General features: G+C 37.4%; 1 protein-coding gene across 4 annotated transcripts; it reads right to left on the bottom strand.

Annotated features, from left to right (window-relative positions):
* Positions 1-21,143, bottom strand: LOC125226701 (netrin receptor unc-5-like). Of its 4 annotated transcripts, XM_048130764.1 has the most exons (13): positions 20,723-21,143; positions 20,232-20,617; positions 9,616-9,826; positions 7,531-7,730; positions 7,225-7,303; positions 6,930-7,112; positions 6,527-6,583; positions 6,094-6,255; positions 5,689-5,820; positions 5,262-5,430; positions 4,816-4,907; positions 3,900-4,148; positions 1-2,077 (listed from the first exon to the last, which is right to left on the bottom strand). In XM_048130764.1, exons 1-13 carry the CDS (start codon positions 20,802-20,804, stop codon positions 918-920), a joined length of 3,162 nt encoding a protein of 1,053 aa, XP_047986721.1. In that variant the 5' UTR covers positions 20,805-21,143; the 3' UTR covers positions 1-917. The 4 variants fall into 4 exon arrangements, with proteins under 4 accessions (XP_047986721.1, XP_047986722.1, XP_047986723.1 ...); XM_048130767.1 differs by lacking the exon at positions 1-2,077 and having other exon boundaries at positions 3,987-4,148; positions 4,883-4,907; XM_048130766.1 differs by lacking the exons at positions 1-2,077; positions 4,816-4,907 and having other exon boundaries at positions 3,939-4,148.
* Positions 21,144-23,541: the final 2,398 nt, after the last annotated feature.

Here is a 23,541-nt window from a genome sequence, read left to right as displayed (position 1 = left end):
ATACTGAACTAAATGAGCAAAGAAAGACCGATTCACAGAGCACGGAAAGATTCAGTTCATTTCAGTCATTGATGGGATTTTATTCCTAACAGTTCATAGTTCGTGAACGACAAAAACCTAACAGTTACTATAAAAACTGCGTCCATTGGCGACGCGTCGAATTGAATTGACCGTAAGTACATAGTAAATGTACAGTGAGTTGCAAATGTTGCAACAGTGCATGGCGAATTTATGAATGAATTTATTTATAATTTCTCCATGCAACTTTGCAGCGCACTGTACTTGAGGCAAATTTTTGCGATTGCTAGCCGCAGGAAGTTTGCCCAAAATACACTACAATATATTACGTATGGTCATGGGAAGATTCCTAAGAAAGTTTTTGGTAAACATCACCCGTGTCGTAAGTCCCGTTTCAAAAAAATCAAGAAATGACTTTTGGTTCACTATATTGAAGTATATTGTACTATAATGTGGCGATTAAATATGTGTAAGGTGCAAGCACAATTAATATTTAATATTCTGTACTAAAATAAGACTTTGGGAAATTATTCTGATTCAACCATTATAATATGTACAGAAGTCCAAACTAGGTAATGTATGAATCTACATTAAGTAAATAAATATACCTTAGTTAGTTACCATCAACATCATAATATTCAATATTTAATGACATCTTTATTGCTAAATTAAAATATTAAAGAAGTAATTAGGTAGCCTCTAATATTATAGTACTTAATATATATTTTCTTTTCTGCATTCCAACTTTTTCGTATAAAAGTAGCCTAAGGTGTTTTCTGAACTATTTCTATGTCTACATCTAAATAATTGTGTCGAAGTTGCAATTAACGCTTTCACTGTCCAATGCCACATACATTTGAGCCACGGCTCTTAGGTTTCAGAGCGGAACAGTGAACGTGTTAATTGGGGAAACAACGTCTTTCAACAACAGTGGCACAGTCAATCCTGCCCATTTCTCTAAACACCTTCGACAGATTCACTAACATGTTAGCGTTATTGTTCCTACACATCCATAGATTCAAAATGTTCTCCGTCGGAGAACATGTATTCGAAAAATAATAGTAGTACGAAACTATCCTCAACTTTTCTGCTAAAAGCCTCCAATCATTACCTTTCGGAGTTTGAGAGTCTAGTAATTTACACAAAATAATTCGGTCCGACTTAGTAAGAATGTTCATACGGTAGTTATTGTCCACGCTTAAATTACTTCTATAATGATTACCTCTGTACACGAAATCGTATCTGCCTTCTTTCTTAGATAAAGAGGAATAATTAAACGGATTCTCTACAATATGCATGTTGTAATCGACGCTGGATGAACTAAAACGCTTGTTGCAAGTCAAGTTCGAGTTGAAATCGTTTGTTTTCAAAGTAAAGTTAACCGAATTCGATTGCTTTTGTTTTTGGTAAACGAACAAGTTTAACTCGAAACAACTGATAGCGTCTGTTTGTTGTAAGATAAAATTACACTGTAAAGATCTAACCCCAAGATTCCAGACATGGGCGTAGGCCAACTCCTGATATTTGTTTCCCGAAATTATTTTCCAGCCCACACCTAAATCTCTAAGGTTGATACATAAATCAGAACAACTTTCTTGAAAATAAATTGTTTTCGGTTCAGTTAGCAAAGAACTACCCATTCGCTTTTCATTTTCAACACAGTCATGCAAGGCATAAGGGGTATCATTTATCACATGAACTTTTAAACTATAGTAACTTTCGTCTATTTTTTTCGAAACAAACAAGGCTAGTTTCAGCAGTTTCGCGTCCAGGCTGGTGAAGCTCCGGCCAACTAAAACAAAGTCGCTTAGAAATTCGCACACGAGGTAAACTTTATTGGGATCGACTTGGGCGAAGATGGGGCTTCCGGGAGTTTCTTGACCCAGCGTTACAACTTTTCGCCATTCTCGTGTGTTGATTTCTTCTGGTTTCTGAAGTATGGAAAGCACCCAGCTGGCGTTTTTGAGTGATGCGTTGTGGGGGAAGGAAAGTATCACCCCTTTGCGGAAGTGAAAGTTTTTCGGCCCGCAGCGGATGACTGGGCTCAACTGAGTTTCCCCTGTAAAAATAGTCGTGTCATGATAGTGATACCCGCAATCTATTTTTAACAAAACAAGTAATAACTTTCAAAAATTACGCATAACAAACTATTTTTAACCGACTTCTAAATTCCAAAAGGGGGAAATCTCTATCGTTGTATATGGAAGACTCATTCCTGATGACACTAGAAAAGTATATTTCCGATAAGCCCTCCAAATCACAGCAATATTTGCACAACGAATATTTTCGATTTAGGTTCCTCCGTTAATCTTATATTGGAAAACTGTTACATAACAATAATAGCCTTGCATATGGTGTTTGTTGACCTCGAAAAAGCATACGATCGCGTACCCCGAGAGGTTTTGTGGTGGGCTCTGAAAGAGAAATGCGTGCCTGGGAAGTATGTGGAGCTAATTCGGTCAATGTACAGCCAATGTTGTACACGCGTCCGGTCAGCTGCCGGCACCACCGACAGGTTCAGTGTCGCAGTGGGCTTGCATCAGGGATCGGCTCTAAGCCCGTACCTCTTCCTGCTTATTATGGACGCCTTGTCGTCGGACATACAGGAGGAGGTACCCTGGTGTATGCTTTTCGCCGATGACATTGTGCTTGTCGGTGAAGACGGACACGAGGTACAGAGCAGACTCGAGACATGGCGGCAAAGGCTGGAGAATGTTGGCTTGAAGATCAGCAGATCTAAAACAGAACATATGTTCTGTGATTTCGGCGGTCTCTCTAGTTTTGCTGCCATAGAACTCGATGGCACTTTATTGCCGGTCTGCTCCGACTTCAAGTACCTTGGCTCGCTCGTACAGTGCGATGGCGATATCGATCAGGACGTGAAAAACCGGATTAGCACAGGGTGGATGAAATGGCGACAGGTTACGGGAACTATTTGAGACGCCCGGATGCCTCTTCGATTGAAGGGTAAAATTTATAAATCCATCATCAGACCTGTCGTCATGTATGGATCAGAGTGCTGGGCCCTAAAGGTGATGGATGAAAAGAGATTGCATGTAACAGAGATGAGAATGTTAAGATGGATGTGTGGCGTGACAAGGATGGATAAGATAAAAAATGAGTATATAAGAGGAAGCCTGAAAGTTGCACCGATAGTAGAAAAAGTAAGAGCTAATCGTCTGGCATGGTATGGGCATGTGATGCGAAGGGATGAAAGTCATGTGACGAGAAAGGCATTGCGAATGAGTGTGGAAGGAAGTAACGGGAGAGGAAAACCGAGGAAAAGGTGGATGGATTGCGTGAGAGATGATATGAAGCGAAAGCAAGTGAATGATGAAATGACGGATGATAGGGAGGTATGGAAGCGGAAGACATGCTGCGCCGACCCCAAATGAATGGGATAAGGGCAGGCGAATGATGAACAATAATAGCCAAGTTGGAACTGTGCTCAAACCTATTTCATACTGTCTGGTGGAACAAATATAAAACGAGGGCACAGTATGAGGCAGCAAATAGACAAGAACTGGGTCGAAAGTTCACGACGTTACATTGGGAACTGTGAATCTTGTTTTACGAATAAAATCTTGAAAAGTTTTTATACTTAAGCATATTTGAACGTTAGACAATTTTATATTAAATATGATGTCGTATCATGTCCGAGGATCTAATGTGTTAGAAGGAAACTCTAATAATGAAATCGAAATGGGTAAGAGATGAGAGACAGCTGACTTCCCTGTTGCTTTGCTAGCATATTTGTACAGGCACTTTATGAATCTCATTTCGATCTGGTAAGTATCAGATATCAAAGATACCATCGTGGAAGTATAGTGGAAAAATAAGGAAATTGATGACTGACAACATAGTACACAGTATGACAGTACCTTCTTGAAGCAAAGGCCTATTCCATTCCTCGTCCGTCACCTCGACCATGAATAGTTCTTCTTTCTCCACCACCCCGTCAGGCACGAAGAGGCTAACCCCACACTTGTCCATGATTAGCCAGTCGCCATCACCAGTGACGATCTTCGACGTGGTAGTCTCGAAGTGGGTGTTCATTTTAGAATCTAGTGAAGCGTTGTTCTTTAGCGACGGCGACATTTCTACACTTTCGTTGCCATATGACGAGCCCGCTGTAAGGATTTAAATTAGTAAGATGTTGTTTCTTTAGAGGATAAATAAACATATTAAACATAATTCAGTAAAAAACGTAATTTATATACCTAGAGACACGAAAGAAAATGAGACGAATAAAATTGTGAAACATTTTAAGATGAAGAAAACATTGCATTATTAATTACTAAAAAGGTGTATGTAATAAAAATGCTCTGTTTATATCTTTTAAAATTCATCAAACCACGTTATTTAGCACAAGCAGTTTTAGCGTAAACGATGAAAGCAGTAGTGTTAATGAATATTACCAGCATTCTAAAGGATAAAACACTGGTATAAACGCACGCGAATCTACAAAACATCCTCAAACAGATCTTGTGAATATTACTCCGAATAGTATGCATATAGGACTAGCTCATATAAAAAATAATAAATCGTAACACAGATCTGCTAAAAGATATGGTATTGATATTCTGGTGGTTCAAGGACGTAATAAACAGAATAATGATGTGCAGGATAAAGATCATGCAGAGAATTAAAAGCACGTGCATTATCATGTATCTATATCATGACAAAACATTGATAAACGGTGAAAAATGTAGCAAAAAGGAACCTATTTCATTAAAAATAACGAACATGGAAAATACAAAAAAAAAAAACAAGCGTGCATTAGTACGTGAGACTCACAGCTCAAAAAGCAGCTGGAATCAGAACGGTCTGACTCCACTTCGGCACGTCCGATGTCCGGTCTTACCTCATGGTCTATGGGAGACATGTAACTGAAGGAAATGATAAAATTATCATCCGAGTTTGGACATTGCAACCTACAAAGTTAAGGGCGAATTACTAGTTCACCGGACGATTTATGAGTCTGTCAGTTAATTGCAAAAGGTAAAGTTGACGATTGACGAAACGTAAGGTAAACAAGAATGAACAAGATCGGCTTATTTTTAGATTTTGTCAATTGGTAATAGTGGGCGTCTTACGGAATATCAAAGAAGAAGAAAGGTCACAGAATTGAAAGAAATTGTTACTGAAAAGGTCAATTAAGTGAAATCAATAAAAGTCTTGCAAAGAGGAGCGCTTGTTTCGCATACATACAATTGTATTAACCTTTTATAGTTATTACCTACCTATTGGCTAACTGCGGGACTTCATACAAGTGATCTGGCCTCGAGTTGATGGATGTGCTCATAGGTCTGTGTGTCCTCCTAGAGTCCATTGTCTGGAATTCTTCGTGTATTGTTAGGTCTGGCTGGTTAGTCAGGGTCCTTTTTATTACGCTGCCAAAGTAGTTTGAACCTAAAAGAAAATGTAGTTGTTAAATCTGTTTTCGACCACATCAGTAGGCCTAGCACATGATTGCCGCGAGAGTATGTCGCCGCGAGATAAATGACACGTCTTCTTCTAACTGTATTAATGACATAAGGACGGGTAGTCTATCTCGCGGCAATCATGTGCTAGGCCTACTGGCTTAGTCTTGTAGAAAATTTTGAATCAATAGCAAGACCATCTTTAAACACGAAGACGAAATAATAAATTATATTCATGATAAATTACCTGGTGGAGGCTTCACATAAGGTGAGTTTTCTGATAGCTTTATCTTCATATACTTTATTCCCAATAATACAACAACTATTAAAATCAAAAATGCAATTGACAATGCTACCAGAAGCGCCCAATACGATGACACTGGAAAAGAAAATTTTAATTATTTTTAACTCTGAAATTTGGATATGGATAGGATTGCATGGATATGAAATTTGTTATGAAAAAATCATACCATTTACAGATATGATTAACTATGGATTCCTTGTTGGGAATTGTTCGATTTTAGTGAATACAGTATGATAATGATTTTTCTTTCTTAAAAATGTCCAATCTATACAAAATGTACAAATCTATTTCCAGATCCAAATACTTTGATATGTATAAAATAGCATAGTATATGCAGTAGAATATTACCATCGTTTCCCTTATCAGTCTTGGATGTCCTCACACACATAGGACATTGAGCCATCTGATAGTCTTTCCCAAGGCAGGCCGCACTGGTCAGACAACGGCGTCTTCTGGTCTGAAGACAGTCGGTGTCACAGCGCGACCATTCTGACCATTGGGACCAGCGACCTAAAAACGGTATGTTTTATAACAACACTTTATCATCCTGAGCCCCATTGCACTTTTCTATTTGAAGCCTTCTTTTATGTCATTATTTAATTCAATTTGACTTGGGGGGTTAAGTCAAAAACTCTCAACGATCCTCTTAACCTGGTGTGTGGCTTCTTCAATTGAAATTGTTCCACTGCTGTCAGAATATTGGAAATCTTACTAATTATTTAGATTTGTGAAATGATACAACTAAATTGATCATACCTTTAAATGTGCCGTACCCTCTTACCTATTACTACATCAGACGATTGATCTGCTAACTCATCTAAACCATCGACATACATGTCTGAAACAAACTTATAATTAATATTAAGTTTACGAGTTAAATAATGTTAGATAAATGTTAACAAACGAGACAGAATCAGACTAAGCAAACTGCAGCACATTTTGCAGTTTGGCATTTGTATCAGATTCTGCGCACAACCACCAGAGCAACATCTGATTGCACTCCAAACAGTCCGGTATCTTTTGCACACTGAAGCAGAAGCACGGTCCCCTCTGGTCAGAATCCTAGGTGCAATGCAAGATCAGACCAATGGCCGACCTGACCGATACTTGGGTGTGTAATCGTTGCACCAGCATTCTGCCCATGATGATCAGGGTGACCAGCCTTCATTGCTGCTACAACCTACCTAGATCGCAATCCAAACAGTCCGGCGTCTTCTGCACACTGAATCCCAAGCACGGCTGACCTCCGTTCAAAGGTCTAGGTGCCGTGCATGACCGGACCCGTCTCCGACCCGTCCGGCCTTCGCGCGTTTGGCCGTTGCACCAGCAGTCTGCCCATGATGACCAAGGTGACCAGCCCCCGTTCACTAGTGGGAAAAACAAAAGATTATAAACTAACAAACTTGTTCTTTTTGTGAAATTACGACATTTTTAGAAGTCATTTATATGATTTTCTTTGAGGACTAGTTAAAAACTTACCGAAAACTGTTAACAGTGCTGGCTCAGATATTCGTTTTCCAGCTAAATTTTCAGCAACGCAAGTATAGTTTGCCATATCCTGAAACAACATCAGGCTGAGTATGTGTTAAGTAACTTTCGGTCCCTTATTTTGAATATTCCTTGGTTTAGAATGACTGCTAATGCCTCTTTATCAAATTCTTTCATTACGTTCAGAGAGCATCTTGTGTGGAATTCTAAAACCTTAAGTCTAAGCAGAAATGATCGCAATAGGCAGTGTTGCTCGTAACTTGCAACAGATTTACAAAGGCAGTGTCAAAGACTTACCAGCAGCGAAACCTGCTTGATGACCAGCTCCCCATCCTTAGTCACTTGCACGTTGTCACCAACAGTGATCGGTGCTCCATTCTTCAGCCAGTAGAGCTGCGCGAACGGAGCCGCGGGCGGAGGCTCACAGCGGAACGAGACGGGCGCGCTCTGTTTGACCAACTGGGATTGAGGGGCTGAGGTGAAATGCTTCTTGATATCTGGGAGAAATATGTCCATTTTCGGATTTCAATCAATATTAACAAAGGTAAATGGGTGCGTCTTTTGATGAACTTTCATAGGAGTTCGTTTGGGAAGTAAAAGTTTAACCATCCAGTATTTACTAAAACTTTTTAACCGATTTCAATAAACTTTTTAACAAAAAATAAAACCGCCTTCAAAAATAAGCGCGTTACAAAACACGGAGAAACTAAAAAGCCAAAAATAATAAACCTTTCAATTCAGATTTCTTATCGTATTGCAATAAGCTAAACATCCAAATTATAAACAAATCAATTATTTTTGTAGTCGGTACCAGACCTGTTCGTCGCCTTGCTATTGCCTGTTTGCCCCACCCAACCATACACAGGCTGGTACCGACTCCAAAAATAATTGATTTGTTTATAATTTGGATGTTTAGCTTATTGCAATACGATAAGAAATCTGAATTGAAAGGTTTATTATTTTTGGCTTTTTTAGTTTCTCCGTGTTTTGTAACGCGCTTATTTTTGAAGGCGGTTTTATTTTTTGTTAAAAAGTTTATTTATTTGTTGATTTTTAGTGGTTCCTAGTGATATTATATGTATCAGTCCGAATACATGTACAGTAGTGAAAGAATTATCCTTTAACTCCTAACCATTGAGGAGTTGACCTTCCATCATCAGCTCAGCCACATAAAATTATTACCATCAGACGTAAATACTGGTGTACCTTTGAAAAATAGACTAAAAACATTACATGTGCCTATAACATTTGAAGAGTTCCCTCGATTTCTCCAGGATCCCATCATCAGACCCTGACTTGGTGCCAATGGGACCATCTCGGGGTTATACCGGTTCGATCAAAAAAAAAATTTTGAAAATCGGTCCATGATTCTCGGAGATATCGAATAACATACATACAAAAAAAAAAAAAAAAAAAAAAAAAACATTCAGTCGAATTGAGAACCTCCTCCTTTTTTGAAGTCGGTTAAAAAGGAGAAGGTTCTCAAATCGACTGAATTTTTTTGCTGTTTATATTTGTCGCAGTAGCAATCATTGACAGATAAACATAGAAAAGAAAAAAAAAACAAAACAAATGTGGCGATTTAAGCGTTTCTAAAAGACCTGAGACTATCAATGGGACACAGATTAAAGTCTCACAAGCAAATTCCACAGTAAACAGTCGGTTAGAATATGGCATATTTTATTGGTCTTCGGGCACCTAGAGGATATGATAACATAGGCAACTCACATGCATTTTCCACAGTAGACGGTTGGCTCCTAATATCCTCCCGGCCAGTCCAGCTGGCGTAGCATGCTTCCAATTTTATCACTTATCTATGTGGATAAAGTATCCGTCACGCTTTGGCAAGTATGTCAGTGAGAGAGTGACAGATGTCTTATCCACGTAGATAAGTTATACAATTTGAAGCATAATACGCCGGCAGTGAAGCACGGGCACTGGGACTTCCCTAAGTACTCATCCACATGGCCCTTTTATGGGTCATTGGGCAGCTAGAATATATGGTAAACTCACAAGCAAGCTCCACAGTACCCAGGTGGCTCCTTATATGTCCTCAACTCAAAGCAGGAGCATAGCTATTCCTCGCTCTCGAAATACTCCTCCAGATGGCCCTTTTATGGGCATATGGTTAGTTAAAGGACAGTAACTCACAAGCAATTTCCACAGTAGCCGGCTGGCTTCTAATATGCCCCCGGCTAGTCCAGGCAAAGCACGGGCACTGGTACTTCCCGAAGTACTCATCCACATGTTCCTTTTAAAGGTTATTGGGCAGCTAGAGTATATGGTAAACTCACCAGCAAACTCCACAATATCCGGGTGGCCTTGTATGACGACTCAAAGCAGGAGCATGGCTATTCCTCGCTCTATGGTTAAAGGACTCACAAGCAATTTCCACAGTAGCAGGCTGGCTCCTAATATGCCCCCGGCTAGTCCAGGCGAAGCACGAGCACTGGTACTTCTCGCTCCCGAAGTACTCCTCCACATGCTCTCTGGTCACGTTGTACTCGCCCTCGATGATCCTCACCCCTGTTTGGGGGTCTACGAACGCGAAGTTTAAGGCATGTGTCTTTTCGCCGTTACATTTGAAGTACACCTAGGGAGTAAGGATCTAGTTATCAATGCTTGAAAATAGTAAGTAAGTATTCGAAACTTATGAAAACTCATTTTTACCGAAGGTTTACGGGAAACTAGAGTTTTACATACATACATACAATACATACAATCACGCCTGTATCCTACGAAGGGGTAGGCAGAGCACATGAAACTACTGAAGTATCAGTGCCACTCTTGGCAAATAAGGGGTTGACAGAAAACGAAACTGTGACATTGCAGTGACAGGTTGCCAGTCTCTCGCCTACGCCACAATTTAACCCAACTATACTTGAGTTTTATACAGAAAAAAACTCACTTCGCATAAATAATCACAATTTTTTTTATAAAAATCAGATTGAGCTCTTTCTAACGATACCCCACTTGACCTAGTTACTTGAAATTTTCAGTTTGCCCCCCTTTCATTTTGGCCATTTTCTGCAATGAATATTAATAAATTTAAAAAAATAATACTTTCAATTTGTAGAGGTTAACAATGTTCATAAGTAAATTTAAAAGTGGAAAATGTCTGCCTTGGGTGAGACTTGAACTCACGGCCTCTGGATCGATACTCCAGCGCTCTGCCAACTGATACACCAAGACTTCAACCAAGCCAGCGAAATTTTCCACCACTTAGGTCAAATTTATTCTAAGCCTAATGGCATCGATTGCAGACGTTTCTGCTAATCAGAAGTTAAAATGTTCATAAGTATTCAAAATTTCAAAGCGATAGCATAAGTAGTTCTCGAGATATTTAATAATGTGACAGATAGACAGACAGACGGACAGAGCGGCACCATAAAGCCCCATTTAGATGGTACGAGTTTCTCGCCTCGAACGTACGATTATCAAAGTACGAGAAAAAAAATCGTATCATGTAAACTATGCGTACGATATCGCACGAGAGGGGGCGATAATCGCCTCGCCTTTGATATTTGTATGTCTCCGTGTAAACAAAACACATATGCGAGAATCGTATACGAGTTTATACGCTACTCAGTCGAAATTAATTCAGTAGAAATCATGTAAAACATGGTGTTTTTATATTTATAGCTGCCTCTCAGTAACTGCTAAAACCAAAAATAAATTCGGCTTATTAATATTATACAGTTAATGTTTACCTACTATGATTTAAAAAAAATGTTATTTATATTCTATGTTTAATAATATCCTAAACCTAATCGCAACCAAGATTTTATTAGCTAGGTAACGCTACGGTCGAATTCATTATTTTCCCTATTGTATATTATTGAGACCTTCATAAATCATTTATAGTGTTTTTAATATTATTGGGTACTATTCAACTTAAATTCAAATAAATCCAAGGTAAATTATACCCAATATTATAAAAAAGCATATAATATATGTGTTTATAATGAATTAATTAGCAACTAAGCACGCAAGTTGACAGGCAAAACTCGTATGAAAATCGGTTCGCTCCGATTCGTGCGATAATCGCACATTCGAGAAAAAATGTCATACGAGAACCGGTTTAGACGAGTCGAGAAATGTTATGGAAATATCTCCCGAAAATTCTACTCTCCGTCTAAACTATTTCACCTGGCGATAATCGCCTGGCGAGTCTCGCATACGATACTCGTATGCGAGTTTTTATTTCTCGGACTAATGTAAACGTTTTGGTACGATACTCGCCAGGCGATTATCGCATACGATAATGTTTCTCGACCAAGACGGGCGAGAAACTCGTACCATCTAAATGGGGCTTAAGGGTTCCTTTTGTATCTTTTTGGTACGGAACCCTAAAAATGTTATAAAAGTGACACCAACAACTGCAAACTTTATTGGACTTAGTTGTTGAACCAGAAACAACGGGAAAACCGTTTATTATAAACTATTGTAAACTTTTCAGTACCTATGTTTTTAAGTTCACTAAAATTGTTTTTTTCGCTGAAGTTAGGTAAGCAGTAGGTACATTTACTTTATGAAGTACGTCCGATTATTGTAACTTAAGTTCAAAATATTTTCATTTCCCTTAATTTATTATTTCATAAAGCTTTGTTTCGTAATTTACGAGACTTATTGACTTGACAATATATCACACAGAACTATCAATGGGTAAAATATATACGGCTGCGGAAAATCCTCTAAAAGCATCGAACAAAGCGCTACCGGTAGTTCCACCGTCGTTAGAAGACGACATCACTCACGGAATGGTCCTGACACCCGTGCCGAACAAAAGTTGGCGGACATTGATTTATCTATCATACTCGCACGCGAATCACGATCGAGAAATGTATTATTGATGGATGGTTTAATTACTGTCGTCTGTCACGTATCGGTTTGAGAATTAGTAAAGTTATGACGGTAATAGTTCTAAACTCGTACCGTCTATAGTGTATTTATTTTTTCGAAAACTGGACGCAACGTAAAGACTCATCATCATCCTCCTTGCGTTATCCCGGCATTTGCCACGGCTCACGGGAGCCTGGGGTTCGCTTTGACAACTAAACCCAAGGTTTCGCATACGCACTAGTTTTACGAAAGCGACTGCCATCTGACCTTCCAACCCGAAAGGTAACTAGGCCTTATTGGAATTAGTCCGGTTTCCTCACGATGTTTTCCTTCACCAAAAAGCGACTGGCAAATATCTAATGACATTTCGCACATATTTAAGTTCCAAAAAACTCATTGGTACGAGCCGGGGTTCGCACCCGCGACCTCCGGATCGAAACTCGCTCGCGTTTACCGCTAGGCCACCAGCGCGTAAAGTATACGCTAAGAAAGCAGTTTTTGACATATAGCTTAATCTTAACAAATTGATACGAAAACGAAAGTTCAAGAGCATCTGAATATCTTCCAAAACAATCTACGAAATAATCGATGGAATCAGGCGTTACTTTGCGGAAATCCATGTTAATCGTAAACTAGAACTTTCCTTTGCTAATCCGCGAATCGATAACGTGCAAGTCAATCAGTGCTAACCTGTTATAATTACTTGCGTATTTTTTACATGCAATTAATTTTCCCACCCTCCCACCGCAAAAATAAAAATAAATACGCAAATAAATATAACAACCCACCACCAAAAATACAAAACTCGACACGTGTTTCGCCTCTCTACGAGTACTGGGGACGCTATTGCTATGTCTTGTATGGGAACCCTGCATTTTATGATTAAGCACTGAGACTTGGCACAGTTGTTCATTGGGTGGCCCTGAGTAGATAAAGATCGGGAGGCATCGAGAGCCCCCCTTAATTTAGGAGGGAGGAGGGGGGAAGGCTGGCGCCTCCGCGCTTCCTTTGAAACCATATTTCTCTAAAACTGTACAAAATAGGGCATGCGATATATCATTTTCGGATAAATGAAGGACGAGGAATTCATTTTTGGAACAAAAGAAATGTATTTTGAACAAAAATACAAAATAAAATGGGAAAATCTGAAAACGAGATTTTTTTTATACATATTATTGCACATTTTATAAAAACTGTAATGGTCTTTTCTAAATAAAAAATATTATTTAATAGCTACATTTATCTAGTTTTAGAAAATGTATAATTTGTTATAGAAATATATTATACGACGAGTGATAAAAATTAATTTACAACGCCCGATAGGGTGATTTGAATGCTCATTTCAATAAGTTTTGTCAATGATTTCAGGTATAATCATTATTTTTAACACACGAAAGCCGTAATCATTGTATTTTATGGCTATTTTAGTGATTAATGTACATAAATAAAAAATACAAATACAAAAAATAAAAAAAATATTAAATGTGATAACTTTTTTATAACATTATCCTATTATGTTCTTTCTATACAATATATATCTAAAAGCAATAAATATGAATGAAAAGCCACATTTATGTAGTTTATAAAAATATATAGTTTGTTACATAAATATATTACGAAACGCGAGATAAAAAATAATGAAAGTGACGTGGCAGGGTGATCTTGATGTACGGTACGGGTCAGCTTGTATGATTCGATGAGGTGAAGCTCTCAAAAAGTGTAGTTATTTAGAGTACTTCAAATTAAACAACATACTCCTATATAGTCTGAATTTAACTATTTATATCACATGAAATGATCGATTGATATGATAGGTCAGATAATTATATACATCTGATCCTAATACATCTTGTGACATAGTAGTTATCTATATGATTTGCATAATTTATGGATAATTCTTACTTGACATATTTATTCCGCACGAAGCGCTTTGCTTCTTCTTTTCTTATGCGCACTGCCAAGGAGTGGAATTCCTTGCCGGCGGCTATATTTCCGAGCTCATATAACCCGGCAACCTTCAAATCAAGAGTGAACAGGCATCTTCTGGGCGAGCTCACTCCATCGTAGGCCACGTCTTTGCCTTTGGCTAGTCTGTGGTCAAGAGTAAGCCCATTTATAATAAAAAAAAAAAAAAAAAAATTATTCCAGATCTGCGTCCTGTACTTTGGATAACGAGTGCCGAAAATAGTTATTAACCAAAAAAGACCGCCAAATTAACAGCATTTCACCGACAAAAGCTGCCTTGCACCATTTTTGTAAGGGTTATAGGTATATCAAGGTGTCCATTTATGGGGTCAACTGAACCCAATTCAAAATTTGCCATTATTTGCTACTTGTGGCTGGACGAAAGTCTGTAACAATTGGGATTTGGGAGCCTACTTGCCCGCAACGTTGCCTGTTGCTGCAGAAACATGCCTCGAAATTGTCAGATGCAGGTGTAAAAAACAGTGCCGCGTAAGGTGCAATCGTAAAAAAAGACTTTTTAAATTAAATGTTCGGAGCTGATGTGCTTATGCAGTGGATGTTGTTATATGTACATAATTAAATTCAGACTATTCATGTTGTTTTATTTGAATAACTCAAAATAGCTACACTTTTTGAGAGCCTTGAGTACTAGCCCCGATACACATTTTTCGTCTAGTCAGACCATTTTTTGAGGTTCTCCTTTGTACAAAAGCAATGTCTTAGTTCAAAAATCATTAATGTTTAATGCTAATACGAATCTAGTTTATTTTTTATGGCACTATTGCGCAATAACTAAGTAACTATCATTGATACTGAAAGGAAGAATATGACGATTTTTATTTTATCTTTTATGGATGGGTAAAACCGATTTAAGGGGGCCCAAAGGAAGTAACTAAATTCTGCTAGTAAACTAAAAAATCTTGAAGCCTATGCATGCAGAACTGCTTTAGGAGAGGAGAACGTGATTAAGACATTTTTTTTGCAATATAAGTCACATGCAATTTTATTTTACAATCAAAATATACTATATTATAGGATTTTTACAATTTTCTGTACTGGGTCGTGATAAACCTACATGTGTAAACGTTATTAGAATAAGTATATTTCTGTATTACTAGACGAACTCCACTGCATAGCGGGTAGTACCTTTACCTCACCTCATCGAATAATGCAAGCTGACCCGTACATTAAAATTTTCATTTTCATTATTTTTTATCTCGCGTTTCGTAATATATTTGTATAACAAACTATATATTTTTATAAACTGCATAAATGTGGCTTTTTATTGATATTTATTGCTTTTAGATATATATTGTGTAGAAAGAACAAAATAGGATAATGTTAAAAAAAATAATCACATTTTTAATATTTTTTTAAAAATTTGTATTTTTTTTTATTTTAAGTACATTAATCACTAAAATAGCCATAAACTACAATGATTACGGCTTTCGTGTGTTAAAAATAGTGATTATACCTGAAATCATTGACAAAACTTATTGAAATGAGCATTCAAACCACCCTATCGGGCGATGTAAATTATTTTTTATCACTCGTCGTATAATATATTTCTATAACAAATTATACATTTTCTAAAACTAGGTAAATGTAGCTATTTAATAATATTTTTTATTTAGAAAAAACCATTACAGTTTTCATAAAATGTGCAATAATATGTATAAAAAAAAATCTCGTTTTCAGATTTTCCCATTTTATTTTGTATTTTTGTTCTAAAATACATTTTTTTTGTTCCAAAAATGAATTCCTCGTCCTTCATTTATCCGAAAATGATATATCGCATGCCCTATTTTGTATAGTTTTAGATAAATATGGTTTCAAAGGAAGCGCGGCGGCGCCAGCCTTCCCCCCCTCTTCCCTCCTAAATTAAGGGGGGCTCTCAATGCCTCCCGATCTTTATCTACTCAGGGCCACCCAAGGAACAACCTGTGCCAAGTCTCAGTGCTTAATCATAAAATGCAGGGTGTTGTGCAATAGCGTCCCCAGTAGAGGCATCCTCAGGAGCTGATGTTGACGGTCCGAAGTCCCGCAACTGACTGATCGTCCCCAGAATGGTCGGCCATATTTATACTTTGTCCACCCCCCCTACCAAGCAAGTTAGATGGAAAAATTCGTAATAACGGCGATGACGCAACATTCAACTGCTCATTAAGGATTAACCCCCTATTGTTGTACCTAATTATCTCCAACTGTTCTAGAACCCCCAAACGCAGCCCTTTCTCACATACATGTAAAACATCAAAAGAATGATTCTCTGATACAGTATGGTCACTCTCTATCAAATGCTTTGCAAAATTGGATCTCTCTGGATGGTTGTGCCTGTATGATGCCATATGCTCCTTATACCTAGTAGTGAAATTGCGGCCCGTTTGGCCCACGTACACTTTGTTACAATCACAGCTCAACTTATAAACCCCAGATTTTTTCCCTTTCTCGATCCTATCTTTGCCGTTACAAAGCTTGGAGTGCAAAGTGTTATTTGTCCTAAAGGCCACAGGAATGCCGTTTGACTTCAAAATCTTATAAATGTCCTCTGACACTTTGCCAACATAAGTAATGCTCGCTTGACACCTCTTAACCGGTTCAGAAGGACGTGCCGCATACAACATATTGTTAACCATAACCATTCGCTTCTTTCTGATGATGCCATCAACGATTGATTTATCATAACCGTTCGAAACTGCCAAGTGGTAAATATTGTCCAATTCGGCTCGATAGTGTTCTTCAGAAAGAGGCACAGACAACATCCTATGCACATAACAGTGAAAAGCGGCCAATCTATGCTGCCAAGGGTGTGTAGAAGAAGCTGGTATAACTGTATCAGTATGTGTAGGCTTGCGGTAAATTTGAAATTGATGACTATTATTAACTCTAGTAATGGTCAAATCTAGAAAATTCAATGACTTGTCTTGCTCTAGTTCCTTCTTAAACTTGATCTTTGGATGTTTACTATTAAGCCCAGTAACAAATTCATCCAGCAGGTCCATACTCCCCGTCCAACAAATAATCAAATCATCTACGTATCTGAAGTAATACAATATATTATCATTCCCTGCAATATGCTGGTTCTCAAAGTGGTCCATAAAGATATCCGCCATTAAAGGACTCAGTGGAGAACCCATGGCTAAACCATCACTTTGCAAATAATACTGTCCCCCGAATCTAAAATAATTATGTTTCATACATATAGCAGTTAGATCTATCAACTCATCTACCTCCCCTGGATGTAAACGTTGCTTTTCAAAAAGGTCCCTTAGAATATCCAAAGTCTCCCCATACGGCACATTCGTAAACAAACTATCTACATCCAACGAAAGCAAGACAGCATTATCTGGAATAATAATATCTTTGATCTTTTCTATTAACTGCAAACTATTCCTCAAACAAAACTTCGGCCGGAACTGAGACTTTTCTCTAATAATGTGATTCAACCTCTTAGCTAGATTATAAGTTGGTGCACCCAAATATGAGACCACTGGACGAACTGGAATGTTATCCTTATGAATCTTAGGTAGCCCATAAAGAATAGGAGCTCGTGGATTCATTGGCACAACCATGCTCTTCTGATGTTCAGTTTCAAAAACAAACATAGAGTTCTTAATTGCCTGTCTCAGATCTTTCTGGAATCCTGGAGTTGGGTCTCTCTGCAAACTCGAAAAGCCATCACCTTGAATCAGATCAAGAACTTTCTGATTATAACTTCCTTTCTCCATAATAACAATGCAATTTCCTTTGTCTGCTTTCGAAACTACCAAATCATTTTCTCGCACTTTCTGTTGAATAGTTCTCAGTGCCAAACCATCAGAACTAAATCCACCACCCTGTGCCGGAACAGTACTCTTAATAACATTGGCCACCATGGTCTTGGTATCTAAATCACCACGGCCCCGCACTATCGCTACCTCTGAATCCACAGCCAAATTCTCTAACGTCCCCTGAGTTATTTTTGGCTGGAAATTATATTTCAACCCTTTTCCTAAAAGCTCTACTTCATTCTCCGAAAACTCCACATCAGTTAAATTTTTCACACGAGGATGGAAGTCATGGTGAGGTGTTGGTTCCGTTTCCCTCCCCCTCAAAAACGAACTCGAACTCGACTCCGTTAACCTACGCAATTTGTTTAGCTGAGTAGTATACATCTCATGTGCAAGTTCAGAAGCAAAGTATCTCGCCTTTTGGTCTAGGATATCAAACTCGAGATTATGCAACTTAAATGAGAGTTCAGAATACAACACTTTAAGATGCAGTTTCAAATTATCTCTAACCGAAAACCAATGGCGAGATTCTTCGTTCAACCAAATTCTCTGAGCCCTACTAACAGCCAACTTAGCAGCCCTCGAATTGCTACTACAACGCAACTGGATGTAATTAGGCACAACGTTCAAACGCTTGCACTGTTGATTAAACCACACATTCTGGACAGCTGCACGATGTTGTTACTATCGAGCCGAATTGGACAATATTTACCACTTGGCAGTTTCGAACGGTTATGATAAATCAATCGTTGATGGCATCATCAGAAAGAAGCGAATGGTTATGGTTAACAATATGTTGTATGCGGCACGTCCTTCTGAACCGGTTAAGAGGTGTCAAGCGAGCATTACTTATGTTGGCAAAGTGTCAGAGGACATTTATAAGATTTTGAAGTCAAACGGCATTCCTGTGGCCTTTAGGACAAATAACACTTTGCACTCCAAGCTTTGTAACGGCAAAGATAGGATCGAGAAAGGGAAAAAATCTGGGGTTTATAAGTTGAGCTGTGATGTTTGTAACAAAGTGTACGTGGGCCAAACGGGCCGCAATTTCACTACTAGGTATAAGGAGCATATGGCATCATACAGGCACAACCATCCAGAGAGATCCAATTTTGCAAAGCATTTGATAGAGAGTGACCATACTGTATCAGAGAATCATTCTTTTGATGTTTTACATGTATGTGAGAAAGGGCTGCGTTTGGGGGTTCTAGAACAGTTGGAGATAATTAGGTACAACAATAGGGGGTTAATCCTTAATGAGCAGTTGAATGTTGCGTCATCGCCGTTATTACGAATTTTTCCATCTAACTTGCTTGGTAGGGGGGGTGGACAAAGTATAAATATGGCCGACCATTCTGGGGACGATCAGTCAGTTGCGGGACTTCGGACCGTCAACATCAGCTCCTGAGGATGCCTCGTAGAGAGGCGAAACACGTGTCGAGTTTTGTATTTTTGGTGGTGGGTTGTTATATTTATTTGCGTATTTATTTTTATTTTTGCGGTGGGAGGGTGGGAAAATTAATTGCATGTAAAAAATACGCAAGTAATTATAACAGGTTAGCACTGATTGACTTGCACGTTATCGATTCGCGGATTAGCAAAGGAAAGTTCTAGTTTACGATTAATCTACGAAATCATTAATCAGTGGTATGTTATTATTTGAATGGTGCAATTCTACGGCTATATTTCACTAAGGGGGAAAACGATCGGTAAATAAATTTTGTGTATATTATGCGTAAAGATATGTTGATAGGTACTTTGTATATATGCCGATATTGCCGATGCACTTTAGCTGTTTATGTCTACTATTTTCTATTTTCCTCTCTCAGTTGTTCTAAGGGTAGCTGGAAGCTAGAGAACCCTTAAATGGATAAGCTCGCCTTTGTACATAACCATTATAATTTGTTCTGTGCAATACAGTGTTTACTAACTACTACTACTATTTGGTATTGTTATTTAATTACGTGAACAATTTTTTCCGAATGATTTGTACCTACCGGAAAATATTAGTTATGATTCAAAACGAACCTCTCTCAAGAGCTATTCGAAACGAATAGCTCTTGTAATATTGCACCAAATTTTGCTAACATTATCAAAAAATGCTTTCAAGTGTCATGAAAAGTTGGTTAGATCGACTGACCCCTACTACATACAGTTTTCATTTAAAAATAATTATTTATAATTATGAACATACTATACGAGTAAAAGAGATATTTAAATGTCTGCATCATCTACATATACAAGGGGCCCAATGAATGCACTATGGCCTTGAAAAAACCCTTTATGAAGACCCCTGTTGCGACCCCATCCCTCAAACTACGCTATTACTTTGATTAAAACGCACCTTCGCAACAGGAGGTACACAATTACAAAGGAACCTATCATCTAATTCTAAATATTAATATTCAAAATAATACTTACTTCTAAAGCATTCGCCGCTCTACATTTTAATTTAGCTGGTTTATTTTTCACTACATAAGTATTTTCCGGCTCCAAAAGGAAAATTGGAAGGTTATCTTTAGCCGTGTGAAGTGGTATTTTATCATCTGGTGCATGCTCTTGGTTCTCTTTGCTTTTCACATTATCCTTTTCTGGCACGTCTTTGTAATTTGTTTCCTTTTCATAATCATAATCTGCGTATAGACTGTCATCGTCGTCATCTACATCTTCGATTTCTTCGTTGTTATTAAATACAGGGGGAAGAAAGTAATCTTTTGCGGAGGCATCTGGTTTAGTTAGGAAATCTAGTGGTTTTTCTAGCAGATCGTCTGTTGTTTCCGTCGTATCATCTGTTTTCGTCCAAGAACCTACAAACAATTTTACCTTTATGACTTTTCTAAAATATTATTTTAAACAGGTAGTTCTTGTTATTTTTTTTTTTTGTTTGTAACTTTATACTTTTTATTACTTACCCTTTGCTGTGTCTTCTCCTTTTACATAAAACGTCAGCTGTATTTGTAGTAAAAATAAATAGGTCCAAATATTCACTTCCATTTATACACTCTATTATTTTAATGTTTACAAAATCATACTCATTACGATCATTTTGTTCCATTACTACTTAAACACTTTACATTATACGTAGAACAAAATTGCACTGTGTTGGTGATTTGTGATTATATTTACAGGTCCCTAACATATTATGTGAATCCAATAAGAGCGTCATAAAACTGAAAATTTCGCGCGAATTCACTGCACCAAAATCAATATTTAAGCAAAGTCTTCCAAAGACAACGTTCAGTCACACAAACTGCTATATAAAGTTAATCCCGTTGAATTTTCACAATGGCAGAGAAGTCGTAAAAGTTTACGAGAGCTCCCGGGATCCAGGCGAGGGTCTCACCCCTGTGGCGGACGATTGTCGACTGGCGAAGGGGATGAATGAAAACAAGAACTTTGTTGGGGTTGCAATGCGCATGTCAGGAACTTGTAAAAAGAGTTTGGTTTGGTGGAAAAAAGAAACAAGTGCCATAGTATGTTGTAAGGAACTTATGTTCGTTTTTAATATTATGGCATAGTTAAAAAATTGCACTGTTACTTTTTAATTTTAGTTACATAATAGGTAATTTTCTTATAACCCTTGCAGTTTTAAAGAACTTTCGAATTAAATTTTCACATGACACCTATTATTATTTTAGGTAGGTAACGTATTATACTTTAATGTTTTAAATGCTAAAGAATGGGTCATATGGGATTTAATTCAAATGTATGTCCCTACATTACCTACCTACTGGAGGAATGGAGAGGAGGCCTACGTCCGAAGACGGGCGCTTTAAAGGCTGCTACAGATAGATAGATAGATAGATAGATAGATAGACATTACCTACACAAGGACAACAATAAGAAAAACAGTCTTCGATTTATACACTTGTAATTATGAACATTCTGTATGATTATTATTTTAAATACACAAACTTATGATAATTACCTACCTAAGTATAAGAATACTAAAGTCGCCGTCAATAGAACTTGTGAACAATGTAAACAAACCTTGTAGTCAAAATGTCTTTAACTTCCATTCTAATTCATCAGATACTGGCTAAATCCATGTGTTATTTAATCAATTCATATCACATTATGATCCTCAACCTTTAAAATAATAAAATTGTGCTAAAATATTGCTAATTTGCTAATAATATTTTATAGGCACGTATTTAACCGGGCGACTAAATAACCATAGAAATGGGTATCAAAAATAATAGTTTGGCGACTAAAATGTGGCCTCAAATTATTTAAATATGAGGTATCATTTTAATGTCATTACGGCTACGGTTTATTCAGAAGCGAGTACCAACTATTTATTTGGCAACTGAATTATTATATTATTGGAAACAATTTAAGAGATACAGTTTAATAGGAAAACGGCTCTCTATTAATATAAAATATGCAGTTCTTTTAAAATATTTATATAGCAAATTAACATAAAAAGTACATTTAAAATTTATACATCGGCACTCTTCACCTGAGCTTTCATTTTAATAAAAAAAAGGATTCTTATAAAATATAATGGTCGACAAAATATTATACTTATGGGTAATAAAATAGGTGTTTGGGAATGCTGGCAACTTCGTCTCTATACAATGAATTTAACTTTTCATTACGTTTACTCTATCGAATCTAAGACCGGCCTTATACGCAGTCTTAACATCACTCTGAAAGATTCATTTTTTTGGCAGGAAAACTTACTCAGAATATGCTTTGGCATAAATCGTTCCGCAGATTTTAAAATATCGAATCTTATGCTGGCATGATGTTCATGAGCAAAATAATCTTCTAAATTAAGAGTACTTCCGTAGATTTTTGTTTGCATAATATTTAGGCGGTAAAAAGTTGTCCATCTTTTTCCTATTTCTGTTTTGATATTAGCGAGTTATGTGTGTTGAGGATGCAAGATACCTAACACTCCTCCTCGCTTCGCTCGTCGTCGTACCTAACGGTGCCTCTGGGACTGTATTTCATTTCCTTTTTGCTATCGTTGTTTTGTTTATACAAACTATCTAAGAATCATGCCATAGCAAAATTTGGTAGGACTTATATTCTACTAAAAAAATAACCTAACCCTAACCCACTTTTCTGCTAGCAGTAAATAATTCTGTTCTTGTAATATTATACTATACGATTATCATGGTAATGTTTTTAAATACCAAACTGGCAAACAAGCATACGATCGGCCTGATGGAAAGTGGTCACCGTAATCTATGGACGCCTGCAATTCAAGGGGTAACATATGCGCGTTACCGACCCATTAGAAGCTTATACACTCCTTTTTGCTGTGTACTTATTATAAAATGATTTGGTACGCGTTCCCTTATAGAGATATTTAAATACTACTCGTGGTTTACGGGTCGCAAATACGATGTTTGAATAGAATAGAATAAACATTTTTCACGAATAAATACAGGCAAGACAAAATACACATAATAACAACAAGACAGAAAGGAATGAAGTGCCACGAAATGGCCTCACTTCTTTTCATAAAGTAACGATTTTATATGTGTTTTAAAAAACCTACTTCCCAATTAATTTTTTTAGTTGCCTCCGCAATTTAAATACTACTTTAAACGATGAGCTAAGTATAATTATTTAGGTGCTAACATCTATATGACTACAAATATTAAAAACCTTACTCTTTACAATACTAGGTGCCAATTATTATTTTAGTCGCCAAAGTATTGTTTAATGTTCCTCGGAAATATTTTTGTCGCTTGAAATTTGCTGCCGTTTTTTCAAT

The sequence above is a fragment of the Leguminivora glycinivorella genome, chromosome 5 (genome assembly GCF_023078275.1).
Source record: "Leguminivora glycinivorella isolate SPB_JAAS2020 chromosome 5, LegGlyc_1.1, whole genome shotgun sequence".
Taxonomy (NCBI): Eukaryota; Metazoa; Arthropoda; class Insecta; order Lepidoptera; family Tortricidae; genus Leguminivora; species Leguminivora glycinivorella.
This window is presented reverse-complemented; position numbering and strand designations above follow the sequence as displayed.